Source organism: Tripterygium wilfordii, chromosome 10, assembly GCF_013401445.1.
Source record: "Tripterygium wilfordii isolate XIE 37 chromosome 10, ASM1340144v1, whole genome shotgun sequence".
NCBI lineage: Eukaryota > Viridiplantae > Streptophyta > Magnoliopsida > Celastrales > Celastraceae > Tripterygium > Tripterygium wilfordii.
In genome coordinates this window covers 8,421,756-8,439,751 of record NC_052241.1, presented here as the reverse complement: position 1 = coordinate 8,439,751, position 17,996 = coordinate 8,421,756, and the positions used below count along the sequence as shown (strand labels likewise).

Here is a 17,996-nt window from a genome sequence, read left to right as displayed (position 1 = left end):
GTTTTGCTTATGTGGCTGTATTGGGATAAGTGTTTTGTTGATGTGGATGTATTGATATTTGATGTTTTGATGTAGTTTTGTTGTGGATAATATGGAGGAATGAAATGTTGTTGGGTTGGGTGGAAAGAGAAAGTGTGTGGGAAGAAAAAGTTTATAGAAATTTGTGTTTTGCTGATGTGGCTGTATTAGAATTCGTGTTTGACTTGTCTTTTTATGTAATAGAGGTGGGACTGGGCCAACAAAAATGTTGGCCCAGCAAATTAATTCCCATTGCATTTGCCCTGAGATTACTTGACAAATGTAGCTCTCCCTTTCATCCTTGATTTGACCATACCAGGATCAAAATCATTGAAACAATTGAAAGCTCGGTGGCCAAATTGGAATAGGATTATCTTTCGGTGGTCAAAAGCTGTATTAACCGGGAAATATATTGATGAAAGATTAAACTGGGAACGTAAGAAAACAGGAATACAGGGATAAGTTAGCTTTCGAGGAGCTAGTGTCTTCTTACAAATAACCTCACAAAACCTGCTCATTACCACTAACCTACTCGCAGGTATATGTCCACACCACCACTGACCTACTGGCAGATATATGTCCACACCAAACGACAGAAGACATGATCATCGAAAAACAGAATTGTATCAGCAGCTAACAATGACACATGCTCCAATCTCAGCCTTCCACTTGTCCTTGATGCGTCTTGCCCTTCTTGCCCCTCCTTTTGTAAACCTGCTTAACAGAAGGTTTATCACTAAGCTGGTGTTATCTGAACAGTTACAACATGAAACAGAGGAACCAACATCGTATTTAGTTTCAATGGATGCTGGTGAAGCACATTCTGCGTCGGTTGACAACCACTGAGAGCAAGAACAGAATTGCGTGATGTATGCTTAGTTCCTGGCAAAGAAGACAGAATTATGCATTTGCATGCATTGTCAAGATGTACAAACATAAGGGGTATACTCAAAAAGGCTTTACTAGTATTACAAAGTTCTACATTGCTTAGCCTCAAACGCATCCTCGCCGCGCACATCAAAATATTTTTGGCCAAGAACAAGATTCCTTAAAGAATATATTTAGAATATAACAGAACTCAGAAAGGCTAACACCAAAAAAGACATACAATTACATAATAAGAAAGAAGAGGATGTGAAAGGAATGGGATTGAGGAGTTTGCAACCATCACTATCTCCCTTGGACAAGGCCGCTGAAGACCATACTGTTTCCGGCAAGAGTTGCTTCCCATTCGACAGTGGACAGAAGGATCTGTGACAATGAAATCACGACTTGCTTCATGTCTGGGCGTAGGATGGGGTCGTCATCCACGCATTGTTTTGCCAGCATAGCCATCTATTCAATGATGTAAAGATTAACAATTAGAAATGATTAGGTAAGTCACTTCACCACACCTAACTCATAAGCAGAATTGCAAAACCCAAGGGAGTTCTTCTTGCATCAATTATGTAAAATATGTAACATTTTCAGCTACTAACTAGGATTTTGTAAAGCATTATTTGTCAAGATCATTGTGCATTATAAACAAAAATGGAAAAATAGATTGGCTCATCAGTGCTACCAACATCTACGATATAATCTGCTACCCACCGAAAGAATAGGATGACCTTCTTCTGTTCAGGTAGAAGGTTCAATGAAACTTCAATTATGGTTGAAGTACATGGTTCCCCCTCTTCCTTTAGATCACTTATCATCACGAATCCTTTTTGCCCAAAAACAGCGCAAGCTTTCAAAATCGCAAAAAGATCAAAAGAAGTAAAAATACCTTGTATAAACAATCACGGGGATATAAATCCATCATATTAGAGTCAATGTAATCTTTCATGCTTGACATGCTCATAGAGTCGGGTGTGCTCCTCAGTGCTGCCAACATCTACGATTCAACATTGTCAATAAACATCAGGTCAAATCCTTTGCCATGGAAACAGTTGCAACAACAAATAAGTGGGGCAACAATGAGACAACTTTAGAAAACGATATATCTTTCTGAAACATATTAGTTAGAGCAACCAAATTTCGATTTTAGAGGTTAAGAATCTTCTAGCAAAGTTTGTTCCTCTGTCTCAAGACCAATAGATTGAATCGTCGGGTGCAATTTTATGTTTAAGATAACCTAGGAAAGACAATGCAGAGGTATCTATATCATGTTGAACATGTTTCTACATAGACATGCCATGCTCGACTACTCGTCCAAATTTAAAATAATTTTCTCATTTCCAACATGGTTCCAAACAAAATTCAGACATGCAAAAGCCCTGAGAAAGGAGAAGAAAATAATTTTATTTTAGACATGTTGCTACCAAACGCATTGCCATTTCATGATGCATCCACCATCATCCATACCCTATAAGTCCCACTAGTAGGATCAATGGGTTCTCCACAAATGCCAACATTGATGCCCAATACTATGTATCACGTTAGCGCTGAACCCAAGATTTAATTATGTTGGTCGAAATTGATCATGTTTACCTATATACTCGACAAATTATTCCCCCAAGTATTTGCAACAGCAGAACTTACAATGGATGCCAGTGAACGTCTTTCAGGATTTTTCGTCGTTATGCCCTCTGTTCGTATAATAGCCTCCCGTCCAGATATAATTTCAAAGAGAACTACACCAAATGCGTACACATCACTCTTGGTTGTGGCAAGGCCATTGCTCAAGTACCTGCAAAAATACCCAAGTTTGAAACAATTGAAGCTACTTTCCAGAGTTGTCAAGGACCCCATTAACCAGATAGAAGTGTAATACTTACTCTGGAGCCAGATAACCATATGTGCCAACAACTTTAGTTGCTGATGCTTCTCCATCACAAGTTTTTCCAACTAGTTTTGCCAAACCAAAATCTGAAATCTAAATCCAGATATAGAAGTTAGTGGCATACAATATAATGTATCAAAACTGCTAAACCAAAAATAATGAGATACATTATCAGAACCTTAGCCCTGAAGGCACCATCAAGTAAGATGTTGCTTGTCTTGATATCTCGATGAACATAATGAGTTCTAGTGTGTTCATGAATGTATTCAAGACCTCTAGCTGCATCAAGTGCAATTTGGACCCTCATGATCCACGAAAGTGATGTATGACCTACAAGAAAGCCAAACAATTCAGATATATCCTCATGGAGACCAGAGGTAACACTGCAAAGTATGGTCGGGTCTCAAAGCTTCACCATTCTCTGTGTATGAGCATGTGTTAAAGAATATACGCACTTTTGGAAACTCGAAAGCAATAGAAACTTCATGCTTTCTATAATTTATGGTACTGAATATCTTGTACTTGTAGACTATGTAATTCTTATAGAAGATAGCGGAATGATGCAATCAAACACTCTCAAATTTTCTTTTAGCAAATAATTGTCATATTGTAGAAAAATGAAATAAAATTGAAAAAGAAGTGCCAAACAAATCAATCATTTCAGATAGTTCCAAATAAAATTCTGATTATGGAATGTTGATATGTCATCTTACCCTTGTTCTGAGGATCAACTAAGTGACTTTTAAGTGAACCCTTCTGTGCATATTCATATATAAGGAAAAGTTCATCATCACTAGCCGCATAGCCAATCAATTCTACCTTGACAAAATAAAACCAGAAAGGAGTCAAAGCTACAGATTTTGAAGAGGGAAAAGCTTCAAAAACAAAAAGAATAATCAGTGAGACAAATGTACAAATACCCTTACCAGATTTGTATGATGAACCTTGCACAGGACTTTCATCTCCGACATAAATTCTTTAGTTTTTGTGGCTGTCATTCTTTTAACAGAAACTTCCTGGTATTATAACATATTTTAGCAAAGGTCTGATAAAGGAAATTTCCAGATATTGGAGACAAAATGTAACTTGAGTTTATTAGATGGGTCCAGACCTGGTCACGGAGGAGGCCAGAATACACAGAACCATATGTTCCATGACCAAGGAGCCTCGAATCAGAGAACCCATCAGTTGCAAAATTAATTTCATCATATGTAACAACCACAGGCTTCTCCATGTCAAACATGTCAGCACTTAAAGCTTTGGGAATAGTAATCTGATGGTTGCTAGAGTCCCCATTGGTTTGCTTCACATCCCCAGCCTTGCAGCACGTGTACCTCCCTGAAGCACAACAGAAACTTGGCTTCCGAAGAATATGAAACTTATGTGAACTCTTGCCATCAAGATCTTTCGCATGCTTACTTTGGGCTTCAGTGGAGCAGCATGACGTCCTCAAGAAGACACAAAGAACCACGCTTAACATAATAAAAGCAAGAGCAAAGCCTGAACTTCCTAAGATCCATCCATAGGGTACATGAGCCTTATGATTTACTTGATCTGCTGCAGATAGATATCACCTAAGTCATCACATTTTTCAAAAGAAGAACAATCTATATAATACTTAATTGGCTGAACTTTGGAAAAATTATAAATTGGAAGCAAAAAAAAAAAAGAGTAAAAATCACAGATTCGCTCAGTGATTCCCAAGAACCAGAACCATACGTTTTCTAAATGAACCTACATACAATCTCTGTCTCATCTTAAAAGTTGCAAGAAGTTTACAGTCAGAAGGGAAAATGCTTTAATTAAATGCCGCAGCCATGAAAAGTGAAGATCTAAATGCAACTTCAGCATTTTGACCAGATAAATGATTTAATAATTGTCATTTTCTGGTAGACAATTCACTTCGTTTTGCAGAAGTGCACATGAAAAATTACATACTAAACTCATTGCGTTCCTGATCACCCATTAGAGAGAGTGATATTTTCCAAACTAAAAGGAAAATGCAGATTATTTATTATCCAATATCACAATTTTGAAGTTACCTGCCATCACTCAACATTGGCCTTTACCAAGACCAGTGTATTAACATAACAACATTATAGAAACTAGTTTTCATCATCATTATCAGGCATATAGAACTATAAGGGGAAAACATAGAATTTAAACATCATGTCCCTGTTTAAATGTTTCATCTACATAACATTTACGAGTCCATACCTGCAAAACCATCAGTAGATGGTGGAAGAGCAGGAGCAGGGGCAGGGGGACTGCCAATTTCCACAGGATAAGGCTCACCGGGAACTAAAATTAACATAATAAAAAGAAACATAATGTTATGACAACGTATTATTCTGAAAGAAATCCTTACACCCCACAGGTCACATTAAGAGAACTACATTAAAGACACAATACACAAGCAAAAATTGAGGGGATGAGATCTTTCTGAACAGAAATTGGATGAGATGTTAGCAACCAGTCTAGCAATCTATCTCATCCTCCAGTTCTTGAACTACTTACATTCCCAAAACCAAACACTAATCCAATGAAGCCTTAATCCCAAGAGAAATTGGGCGCATAAAAACTATTTTTTACTCCATTCATGCAAATTCATCATCATATTTAAGAAATGGTTTTTTTACTACCAGTATCTAATAACCACTCCAAAATCCATTCCACAACAAAAAAAAATTAAATATTAAGAGATCAAAATCCCAAGACAAGAACAAACCTGAATTCAGGGGTATATAGTACAGATCACCCACAGTGACATTATCAGGATTGTCAATCCCGTTGAATTCCTCAATGACATCCATGCTAACCCCAAATCGACTAGCTAATGACCCCAAGCTGTCCCCCTCCATCATCACATAACTCATCAAGTAATTCCACAGTCCACTTGAACAACCACAGAATAGTCTCAATGACACCACTGCACCTGCCTTTGCCTTTCTTGTAGTATCAGGCACAATAGCAAGACCATCATAGGCCTCCACCACCATCTCATTCACATTCCCTTCATTTGATTTAACTGTAAACGTGGTGTTAGTCACATAGTTCTTGGTAGTAGACAAACAAGAGCAATTTTTCTTGATAAACACATAGCCGTGGTTGTTCCCTTCAATAGTAATATCACCAGGCAATACGTCGAACATGCTCTGGACCACAGCAAGGGTCTGGTTCTCTTGAGGCCTGAAGGCCAAAAACGATGTGCACAGGCGCGTAGTGTCCGTACAATTCATGGGTATTGTTGGGTATGAGTTCACACATTGAAAGAGAAAGATCACTACAAGAACCAATAAATTTGTCCGCACAAAATTCATCGCTGATGTAAAGAATGAAAATGTGTGTAATCAGCAGCTAAAACATTCAGAGGCAGGAAAATTGAAGAGTCTCACAGAATTTAGTGGAGTCGAGAAATTTGAGCTAAATTTATCATAGACCCAGTAACTCAAATTTCTGGGTTAAAACAGATCCAAGCGAGTAGTGTTGGCTAAGTTAAGTGGAGGATTGATATAGAAGTGAAGAAGAAGAAGAAGAAGAAGAAGAATAAACTTACGAGGAAAGAAAATGGAGTGGAGTACTCAGTACACACTCACTAAAGGGAGTTTGAGGGAGAAGACACATTTACCTGCTAGGGAGGCCCACACGTGTACAGAAGACAACTGTAAAATAAAGTATTGTTTTCAGACAGCGACAAACATCTACTCTTGCAAAAAATGGTCCACCATGTACAAATTGAAATGAGTGACGAGGGTATGTTGTAAATTTTTTACGGTGACTCTCATTGTAAATACATTCCACAATGTTATGATTATTTATAAATTTTAAAAAATTATAATTGTATTTTTATCAAAATTATGAATTTAATGGTATATTTTTTTGTTTTAAACAAAAATCAAATTGAACATGAAAATGAAAAGAAAATTTTGGATCATTGAATATAAACCCGAAACATTCAATGTCTCTTTTTGACATGAATTTGATTTTTGTTTGAAATAAAAGATATACCGTTGAACTCGTAATTTCAATCAAAACACAATCATTATTTTTTTTGAAATTTATAAAAAATTATTAAGCACTACAAATGAATTTACAGTGGGGTCCGCTATAAAAAATTTACAACAGACCCTCGGCTTCCATATTGAAATCCAATTCCAAACATATAAATTTTATCTGGTTTAAATCGAATCTGGATCTAAACACAAAAGACCCTACCCCGGATTAAATTATTTTTCAATTTACTTGTACGGATTTAAATCAATCCGGATTTGATTAATTAAGTAAGTCCGAAATCCAATCCTGATTAAAGTCTGGACATATAAATATTTCGTAAGCATGCAATATTGTTCTACCCAGAACCGACCTGGAAGCGATTTTTTTGACCACTCCTACCACCATAGCCTCACACTTTTTAAACACAAAATTTTATTACATATCAGTTGATAAAAAATAAAATAATAATAAAAAAAAACCTTGATAACTACATTTGTAGTCAAAACATTTTAAGCAGTATTAACTGAATAATTAACGTATCATTTGGAGAGTAGGGGTATCCATTCGGTTTTTAACCATAACCGAAATGTCCAAATCGATTCGATTATGATATTTTAGAATATATAACCGAACCATATAGTTCGACTAACTAGACCGAAATAACCATATTTTTCTGTTCGGTTCAGATCGGATCGGTTTTCGGTTTTTGAAGAAATGAAAAGGTATGAATAAATCTCAAATAGAGTGAGAAAATAGTTATGATCGATTCCAATTCCATCTAACAAAGTTTGATAAAAATTCACGATAATGATAATAAATATATTATTTCATCACAATTAAAGAAAAATAAATTTACAAGACCGAGAGAAATAATATGATCAAGGAAAAAAAAAACATACATGAAAATGTCTCCCCACTTTCACTTTAGTAATAATCAATCTTAATTTATATGAATTTTAAAATGATAAGGCCACCATGAGTTTCAACTAATCAATCTTAATTTATAATTTGTGTAATGATTAAGTTAATTGATACCTAAATTTATAATTTGTTATAAAGATATAATTAGAGTTTTAATCTAAATATGTAACTTATATATATATATATAATGTATATAATGTTTGGATATTTATATAATATATATAAATATTCTTTCGGTTTTTTCGGTTATAACCGTAACCGTAACCTTAACCAAAATAATCATAACCAAAAAATTATCCGAAATTTTACTAAAATCATAACCATATCCGAAACCGTAACTGAAAAAACAGAACCAAAAATCAAATAACCACGGTTATGGATCGGTTTTCGATTTATGGATCGGTTGTGGACACCCCTATTGGAGAGTGCTAATCTGTTTGGTATGTTCATTTTTCTATGCATTTTCGGTTTTTTATTGTCTGAAAAACAAAAAGCCAATTTGCGAAATAAGTTTTGTTATTATTTTGAAAAACACGAAAAAATAGGAAATCACTTCAAAAGAGAAACTAGTATTAAAAAAAAAAAAATCAACCCCATCTCAATAAAAATCAATGTTGTCTGTTTAAGTTTTGGCGGATACATTGGACCCACACTATTTTATTTTTCGTGGATCGCTTCACTTAATTTTACTTAAGCCTAAGAAAAAGATTTTGGATGTGTGTGAGAGTGTGGCCCTTCACTTATAAACCACATCACTTGAAGTTCTCCTCCGAGCGATGTAAGATTGTAATCTTGACAAAAGAAAACTACAAAATAGAAAAGAGCAACAGCAAATAAAAAAACACAGAAAACAAACAAACTAAACACATCTAAGTATTACAGTTTATTATGATTAAATTTAAAAAAAAAAAAAAAACAGTAACATTAACTTGCCGTAGACGGATATCTAAGTAAAGTTTATTAATAGAAGAGTTGGTGGGGCCGCGTCCGCATCATGTGCCAGTGATTTTTCGCTGTAAGAATTGTGACATGCACTGCACATATGGGAGCAGGAAGCATTAATCTTTTAAGTTAAGATTAGTTTTAGGTTTTATATGATTAGCCTTTTTTGTTTAGTAGTAAGTAATCAATCATGTTCATGTCCAGACTGGAACACAACATGCATGCTTGCTTTAGTTATGTCCAGACTGCATTATCTATCCGATCCAACTAATATTATATGGAGCTAGGTCCCACCTCCCTCTCATCTTGTCTGTCTGTCCACTGTCGTTGCCGAGCTTTGGGCTTTATAAGCCTCAAAAGTTTTGGGCCAGTTCTAACTGAATATAATCCGAGCCTCACTGAATTTAGAAGAAACCCCGGCGTTTGTTGCTGCTTCACTTGGCTTTCTTCCGGCGCCTGTATCAGACAAAGATCCAACCCCGAGTGTTCTGATTTTTCAAAGCAACAAAGTGGGCTTCATCAAGGTTGGCATTTAAAAGGCCCAAAAGGATGAGAGTCCCTCAATAATTTGCCATAGGCCCATACAGTAGTATAAATGGGCTGAAATGGTCCAGTGGGCCGAACTTGCCTGAGCTTTTATTGCTAAAAGCAGAGTAAATGGCACCCAATTAAAGTGAATTCAAACTCAACTAGATTGATAAACAAATTTCAATTAATTAAAAAATTAATTTTTTTAGTAAATGGGGGAGGCTCGTACTCGAGGCCTCTATGAGATACCACACACTTGAGTGTCTGAACAAAGCGTTTGTAGCTTTTGTGCCATATTACAGATAAATGAATGTGTGTTTGCTACCGATATATATAATAATAATACCAGTAGAGCCTCCATTTTCCACCATATAATAGTTGTTAAAACTTAGAATTCATATTTTTGTTGGCACTTCCTGCGCATTGCGCGAATTCTCGACTAATTTATATATAAATGTTAGGGCAAAGAAAAAAAGATGAACCAAGCCAACGCTAAATACTAAACCTTAAAATATTAACTTCAATATGAGAAGAGTGGAGTTCTAAATTGGAATAGATGGTATAAGACAAATCCAATTAATTTATCACCCCAAACCAAATGGTTGGTTGGATACAATCGCAATTGTTCCTTATGTTAATCATGAAACACAAGAGTGGTCTCTTGTCAAGTACCAATATATACCATCTTTTTATATATAAAGAGGAAGGAAAAAAAGCCTACATGCTCGGAGAATCTTACTTAGTGTGAACGCATTATGCGCCACAATATCAATAGCAGCTCATGAATGACATTGACATAATGTGCCAATCGACTACACATCATCTAGGATAATCACATATGGGATGGGGGATTCCAATTCCGGGCTGTAATTCTACCGTAAAATTATGTTAAATCATGAATTAAAATATATGGTTGAGTATTTTGATATTCATAATGTTAGAATATTATAGATTTTGGGAGAAAAATTTATAAATACTAAATTCTAAACCCTAAATACTAAATTAAGTCATAAACCCTCAACTCTAAACCCTAAACACTAATTACTAACTCATAAACTCTAATATGTCATTTTCACATGAAAAAAAACAAAGGGATCGAACAAAACGAGTGCCATTTTTTTTATATATATATAAAAAAAAACGTGGAGATTAATGTATAAAGCCAAAAATATCTATCGATAACAAAAGGAAGTTCCCTTATCTTCACCAATATATATATATATATATATATATATATATAATTTGCATTCTTTTTGTTTATTCTCTAATTAAAGTTAGTTCTTTGAAGCATGTTTAGAACTTATCTATGCATGCAAAAAAAAGTACCCGGCAAACATCATAATAATACATAAACTTATCTATGCATGCAAAACCACTGTGAATATCACTAATCATGACTCAACTCTCTAAGTTGCAGCACAGAAATTTTTTTGAATACACATATGACTGACTATTGCATAGCACTGGGCTTAATGTAGTCCACTCAAAATTACTATCAGATTTTAAGTTTTTAGATTTTTTTTAATCAAATTTCATAGAAGGGCATCATGCATTTAGATTTTAGAGTATACATGAGGATAAACGTGGAAGAAATGTCTTAATGCTTTTGAAAAGCTCCTTTCTCACAGCATTTGACAATACTTGCATATATGTTTTTCACAAATGTCTACTTCATATTTTTTTACCCTTACTAATGTAGATTGAAATGTTTCATTTTCGTATTTTAGGAAATTTATTATTTGTGAATCAATTAGTGTTATTTTTTAGGAGTCGAGCATCCCTTTTATTACGAGTAATTTTATTTATTTACTTTTAAATAGTTGTTTTCCGTTAAAAATATTTAGGGTTTGACTAGGGTTTCGTTACATTTATTATTTAAGGTTATAACTCTCATTGAGAGATTTCAATTTTGAGTTGAATAAAAATTATAGAAGCAAGCCGCCTTTTATTTTCAATTCTATGGTATTAATTAGAATCAACAAAGTCTTGAAGTCTTAAATATGGTATTCATATGTCGAATCAACAAATTTAAGTAGATTTATTCCTGGTATTCTTGTGTCGAATCAACAGGTCCAAATAGATATTCTTTCCACTACGCTGCCCCTACATCACTTACTATATTAGGTTTTTGGTATCTTTCTCCATTTTATACCAAATATTTATGTACGTGGAAGGATTAACATACATTTTCCACACTCATATATCCATATATATTAATCTCTCAACTTTTTCTTTTTCTTTTTTTGAAAGGAACATTTTCTTAATCAATATGAGTGTAACGGCCCGGCCCATAACACTTATCAACCCCCAACCGCTATGGCTCACGCCCACTCGTGCATAGGGACGCTCCGCAGGAACACGTGGAACCATCGGTTGTCTTTGGTGTCCCCAAAAGGGTTGATAGTTATTAGAGAAGTTATGCACGTTATATACTGCACTTCCTGCACATTCTTAACCGATATGGTGTTCAGGAACTGACCTCCCTCACTCGGGAACAGGGCATCACATTCCACCCACCTTAAGGGCTTCACGTCCCAGTGAAGGAACCCACCTAGTCTCGTAATGATGGGCTCTGATACCATCTGTAACGGTCCAGCACATAACACTTATCAACCCCCAACCGCTATGGTCCACGCCCACTCGCGCACAGGGGCGCTCCGCAGAAACACGTGGAACTACCGGTTATCTTTGATGTCCCCCAAAAAGGTTGACAGTTATTAGAGGAGCCATGCACGTTATATACTGCACTTCCTCCACATTCTTAACCGATGCGGTATTCAGGAACTGATCGACCTTACTCGGGAACAGGGCATCACAATGAGACTATATATATATATATATATGGATAATAAATTGTATATATATAATAGCAGCTGTGCTAGACGTCCCATCACCTGGTATCCCAGTAATCTCAGTTGTTAAGGTGCATAGATAGTATTTAAAGTGCATGTGAAGCCCATCACATACACTTTAATTCTCGACCATACACCTCAGCAATTGGAACCATTGAAATTGTGAATGACCAAATAGAACAATATATTAATACAATAATCCACGTAGTTAAAGTTTAGAAAGGACAAAAAGTTCATATATTTAAATATAAAATTAAAAAAAAAAGACTAATCTACTAATCAATTAACCTATGAAATGCTTGCATATCTATAAGAAGCTTCCTCACTAAAAATCTATTTAACTTTTAATCTGATTAGCGCATGCGAGAGGTGATGACACGTCTTTGCTTTATTCTGTAATCTTTGACTTAATCCAGAATCAAAACCCAACTTTAAGTCATCATCAATTCAAAGCAAGTAGACGACTCCTCTTTTGGTGATCTCCTAGACTCTAATTAATAATTTATGAATTAACAATCTAAATTAGTCACTTGAAGAGTAAATTACTTATGTTCTTCTTTTCTCCTTTGCATTGAAAAAAAACCTGCCTCAATGCATTGAATCATCATCACAATATATATATATATATATGGTGGTGGTGGTTATCCCAACCACCTACTTCTTTTGAGGCAGCAGCCAATAGCAATCATTCCTTCAATTGTCAAAATCATTACAAAATCTATTAAAGAAAAGTAGGTCCATTTTTTTGAACGACACAGGGGGATTCGAACTATCGTTATCAATGTAATGCACACTATCTTGACCACTCTATCTAGTGGCTCAGATATAAATTATTGGGGACGAGGAGCTTTATTGAGGCAATTAAGTCTTAATCCACCGGAATTACTTCGACCTAAAATTATATAAACATATTATATTTCCATCACAACATACACTTTCTAAATAGCCTCAAATCGATCTCAATGTATGTATTGAGATTATTTTTGACTAACAACAAACATGGGCGGCACAAAGTTGTCCTAAAAACCACATGAATTGGATTGAGATAAGATATTGGAGATACCATTCTTAATGATTATATATGAAGGCTTCATTATCCTAAACTAGAATAATAGTACTAATAAGATAGATTTGTAAGATCCCTAGAAGGGTCCCATAACTCATCATTCAGTAGCGGCGCATGGGACAATAATATATATATATATATTCACACACACACACGTATATATGTGAACAAGAAGAGGAGATATATAGTTGATGGATGCAATCAATGAAATGAAGAAAAGCCAGAGAGTATATGCATATCCAAGTGTGCTCTTTGAGTATCCAAAGGTGTGTGGGGGTCTTCTTCCCGCAAACACAAAGTTGAGTAATCGTTTGGAGAATTTTGAGGCATAAAAACGTGTTTGGAAGCAAATAATATATATATATATATATATATATATATATATATATATATGTATATTTGGTTGGTATATGAAATAGAGGATAAGCATTTTTTTTATGTGAAAGAAGTTTTATTGCTAAGGGTGCGTTTGGTACAGGGATAATGGGGTATAATGGTTACAAGGGTAATTCTTACCCCCATACCAAACGAACCCTAAAAGTAAAATTAAAACACAAAAACAAAACCATAAAAAAATCTAATACAAATCTGAATTCTAAATCTAACCCAAAGTCAAAAAGAAAAACAAAGTGAGAATGCATCTCACAGCAAGGAATGCGATCCTTATTCTCTTCAGAGGTCATCCTTTCGGATTTGAAGATGCTAGTTTGATAAAATCCAACTAATTGAGAATCAATATAAACAGAATTGAGTGGGATTGGAGAACACCGCTACGCATAAGGGACGCCCAAAACACTGTTTCTTGTAACTTAATTGTAAGGTAGCCACCCACAAAAGGACTCATCCACGTAAGCAAGCCTCCTAGCCAGGAACAGATCACTGATGTTGGTACATGCATATGCCAAGGTGCAAATGAGAGGGAAAAATGAGGTCGAGCTGGACAGCATGAGACATATATATATAGATAGTATGTATGTATGTATGAGGACATGACATTGAATAATTAATGGAGATACACATATACTACCATTTATATAATTATGGAGAAAATTCATTCTAGTACCCACCAAATTGGCAAGTTGAGTTCTTGATAAATCCAATGATCCTTCTCGTTGAAAAAAAACCTTCAGCCAACTTAATGGGTGAGGAGATAGAAAACCAATTCAAGTACCTACTAAAAATTTTGTTAAATTGCACACACACTTAATTTTCTTTATGAAAATGTATAATTGTGTGCCTTTTTGTTCCTACTAAATGTTATGTTGAGTCATGGAAACTAGATATGACCAGTTGAATTTGAATCTCCCGATTATCCAGATTCATTACAGCGATACAAAATTATTCACATAATCGAATTGATCGATTGGTTAGTTTTAAAAATTACATATTTCTTTAAAACAACCGATTGATAATTGAAATAATCAACTAATCGGTCGATTAAATTCATATAAAAAAACCAAAAAAATCAATTGTTTAGACCCCTAATATTCATTCCTCTCATCTAGGATCATGGGTAAAATATCAAAATATTTAAAATGGCATTTTATTTATGTATATTACCTTTTATGTTGATATATAACCAAGATCTCATTGCAATTAATCATTGATTCACTTTCCTAAAGTTGAATAGACAAATCAAATCAAATTACATTGCTCCTTAAAACAATCGGAGGAATGAGAGATGATAGTAGCTTAGTAATCTAAGGGCGTACTCGGGAGTGTTTATTTTCATGTGTAGACGTCAATTATAAGTCCACAAAAGCAATTAGGATAGATAATCCAAATGAATAATCATTATTTCACATCAAATTAATCTTAACCACAAAAAATTAAGTTAAGCATTGGTACATACTACTACTAATCTTAGCATAATATGAGATCAAATAAATATCATGAAGATGTCAACTCGGCAACGCTAATACGCTATAGGGTTCGTTTGGGAGTGCGATATATACGATTACCATCAAGAAGACGGTGGCGATCAACCAGTCAAAGTGACAAGACTGGCACCTTTGGTGCGCCACATCTGAGTTGCAACTACTAAGCGGATTATAAGCTCCTCCGTCTAATATATTCTAAGAGGACAAACCATCATTTAGCAGTTGAACTAAGGTCGAGAGAGTGAGGACCCCATGAAATGAAAGCCCTGCACTTTTTTTATTTTTTTAATTTTTGACATGACATCTACTTCACGTTTTGTTTCCCAACTTTACACTGTTTTATTTTCTGTTGCTCTCACTCAATCATCACCGTTGCATTTGGAACTGTCTCTATCTTTTGATAATTGCATATTCTAGTGCACTCCAAGAGTTAAAAGAACTTATACGGCATTTGGTTCATAATTATGTGAGATAAACATGAGATGAGGATGATATGAGTATGAAGGGAGTGTGAAATGAGTGCGAGATGAGCATATTAATAGCAGGGTCGGCCCTAACCAATATGGTGTCCAAAGCGGCACGTATAATGGTGTCCTATGGTAAAAATAATAAAAATCGATCGACACAGTGGTCCGTGGCAAAATTTAATGTATATAAAAATATAGAATAATGTATGAGTGATAAACGAAATTGTAAATTCTAATTTGAAACCGAAAGAGATGTTGACAGATGGTGCACCCAGAAATTATATGCATTTTTATATTATTAAAAAATAAGTTTAAATCTATTTATTATTTATTTGAAGAGATCTATATCTAATTATTATTGATTTACTCTTTGGGAGAGAACTAAAACCTTTTTGTTTGTAAAGTGTGTGCAATTAATTGGTTGTTCAGTACTTGTTCTCTTTTTTTGGGAAGATGACTGCTAAAACATATATATCATTTTTATAAAATAATATTGTGCCCTTTGGATCTTGGGCCGGCCTGGTGGCCAAAGCGCTTGCTTTAGCTACTTTGGAGTAGGGTCGGCCCTGATTAATAGTACGATTTCTATATTATCATTTTTTTTATAAAATAAAAGAATATTATATAACAAGTGTATAAGTCTATAAGAGTCTTTTATAAATTAGAAATGTCATTCTCTGCAAGGGAGAATAGAGGGTGAAATAAGTTTGGAATTTCACCCTCCAAAACTCAACCAAACAAAAGAGTATACTAATTACACCCTCATTCTCCCCTCAAAACACCGATCAAATACCCCGTTAAGATTGTGACCGGGTGTTAGTTTAATTAGTTGACAAATCAAAACCAAAACAAAAGGAACTAAAAGGACCAACAATAGTGTATAGTTGTAAGTTGTAACCTACAAATTAACAGTACATTTGAATGCCTTTACTATGTGACCAGTTGACGACCATATAATTTAAGACATGCATGAATATGATTTTTCAAATTGTAATCTTAGGTCATGATGATTGTTACATTTGAGAAAAATGTAGCCATCGCCCCTAGATTTATGTGGGAAAAAAAAATAGCAATAATGACACTGAATTTGACTGGAACTAATTAGTTCATGTTTTGGAGAATCTTAGTCGACCACTATCACTATTTATTCGCTCCTATACCAAATGGCAGATTCCCATGTTTCCCACACGTGAGGATAACAACAACTGTTGCTGGACAAAGCTTGTCTAGCTAAATTTTAGATTCCACTAAATAATATTTAAAAAAAAAAAACTGAAAATGACGAGATATGTGTATGAAGAAATTATTCAATGATCCCGGTACATTATGTATCAAAATCGATAGTATGGTGTCAATTTATGAGCGTTTGGTGACAATGCATAGATTGTTGAGAATGAAGATAGGTGTTTACAATTCAAATTTCAAAAATGCACAAACCGTCTATAAATAACCACAATCCCGTTGATTCTAGTGTACGACACCTACTTGTGACACCACTAAACGGACAGAGTCACTCACATGTGTTAACATTACAACAAATAAAATAAACTTACTTACCCACAAGACAATCGGAACCCCAAGAGCCCCTTTCTCACCTATCTCTTGGATCCCGACTCTCTCTCAAGTGTTTTCCCTTTGTAAGTGCTCTCTCTCTATTTCTCTCTCTAGACGGCGCACTCAAACCAAGTTACAAACCAAGAAGCCCTAAAATTCTATTTAAAGTTGGGGGGCAAATTGTAGAATTCTATCAAGTGTCCAAACAGCTCGAGTAGCTGTCTGGACGGTTCAAAAAACTCCAATTGCCTATCTCCTAACTGTTTGGATGGCACCAAAAGGTGTCCGGACGGCACCTGGGCCCATTAGGTCAATAATAGCAGAACGACAACAGAAACAACAACCAGATGCAGAAACGAGCCAACCTTCCACACGAGATCTGACGACCAAAACTTGTTCTTACACATCACGCGTTGGAATGTGTGGATGGTAAAAGACAATGATCAATGTAGGTTTTTTTTGATAACTTCGCCTTTTTAATTTGTACATTTGATTTAGGTCTAAATTCGATTTGCTAGACTCACATGTACATAAATTTACTACTAAAAAAAAAGAATAAATTTGACAAAAACTTAGTGATTCGCCAAAATAATGTGATAAAGAGAGAGAAAATCATTGGATTCTGCATGATCTTTTCAAAAAAAAAAATCAAATGACACATCAATCGTTTTCTTGACTCCCAAGATGACAAAAAATAGGTCAGAATATCAATTTAACCCTGACTAATTTCAATTAATTTGACAAAGCAAGCAACTTTAATAACTAAAATTAACTATAAATAATAAATATTTAATTAATCAGTCTATCTAACTGGTTTAAGTAAATGCTATTCTCTCTAGGACCATTCTATATAGGTAATATTTTAGGACCATTTTAGTAGCATTATGAAATGCTATCTATTTGAATAATTTTTGGGACTATTTTTTTTAAATACCACTGATAAATATGTTTCTCATTGGAATCGAACTTTGGGCACACTATGTCTAACTCAATCGATTACCAATCGAGCCATCT

General features: G+C 34.7%; 1 protein-coding gene across 2 annotated transcripts; it reads right to left on the bottom strand.

The window, feature by feature from the left end:
• Positions 1–430: 430 nt before the first annotated feature.
• LOC120007910 (lysM domain receptor-like kinase 3) lies at positions 431–6,333 on the bottom strand. 2 transcript variants are annotated; one of them, XM_038858392.1, is made up of 10 exons: positions 5,508–6,333; positions 4,997–5,080; positions 3,891–4,336; positions 3,706–3,795; positions 3,493–3,598; positions 2,958–3,109; positions 2,775–2,872; positions 2,539–2,686; positions 1,784–1,891; positions 431–1,353 (listed from the first exon to the last, which is right to left on the bottom strand). In XM_038858392.1, the coding sequence occupies exons 1-10, from the start codon at positions 6,097–6,099 to the stop codon at positions 1,189–1,191; spliced, it is 1,989 nt and encodes a 662-aa protein (XP_038714320.1). In that variant the 5' UTR covers positions 6,100–6,333; the 3' UTR covers positions 431–1,188. The 2 variants fall into 2 exon arrangements, with proteins under 2 accessions (XP_038714320.1, XP_038714322.1); XM_038858394.1 differs by having other exon boundaries at positions 1,189–1,353; positions 3,891–4,333.
• Positions 6,334–17,996: the final 11,663 nt, after the last annotated feature.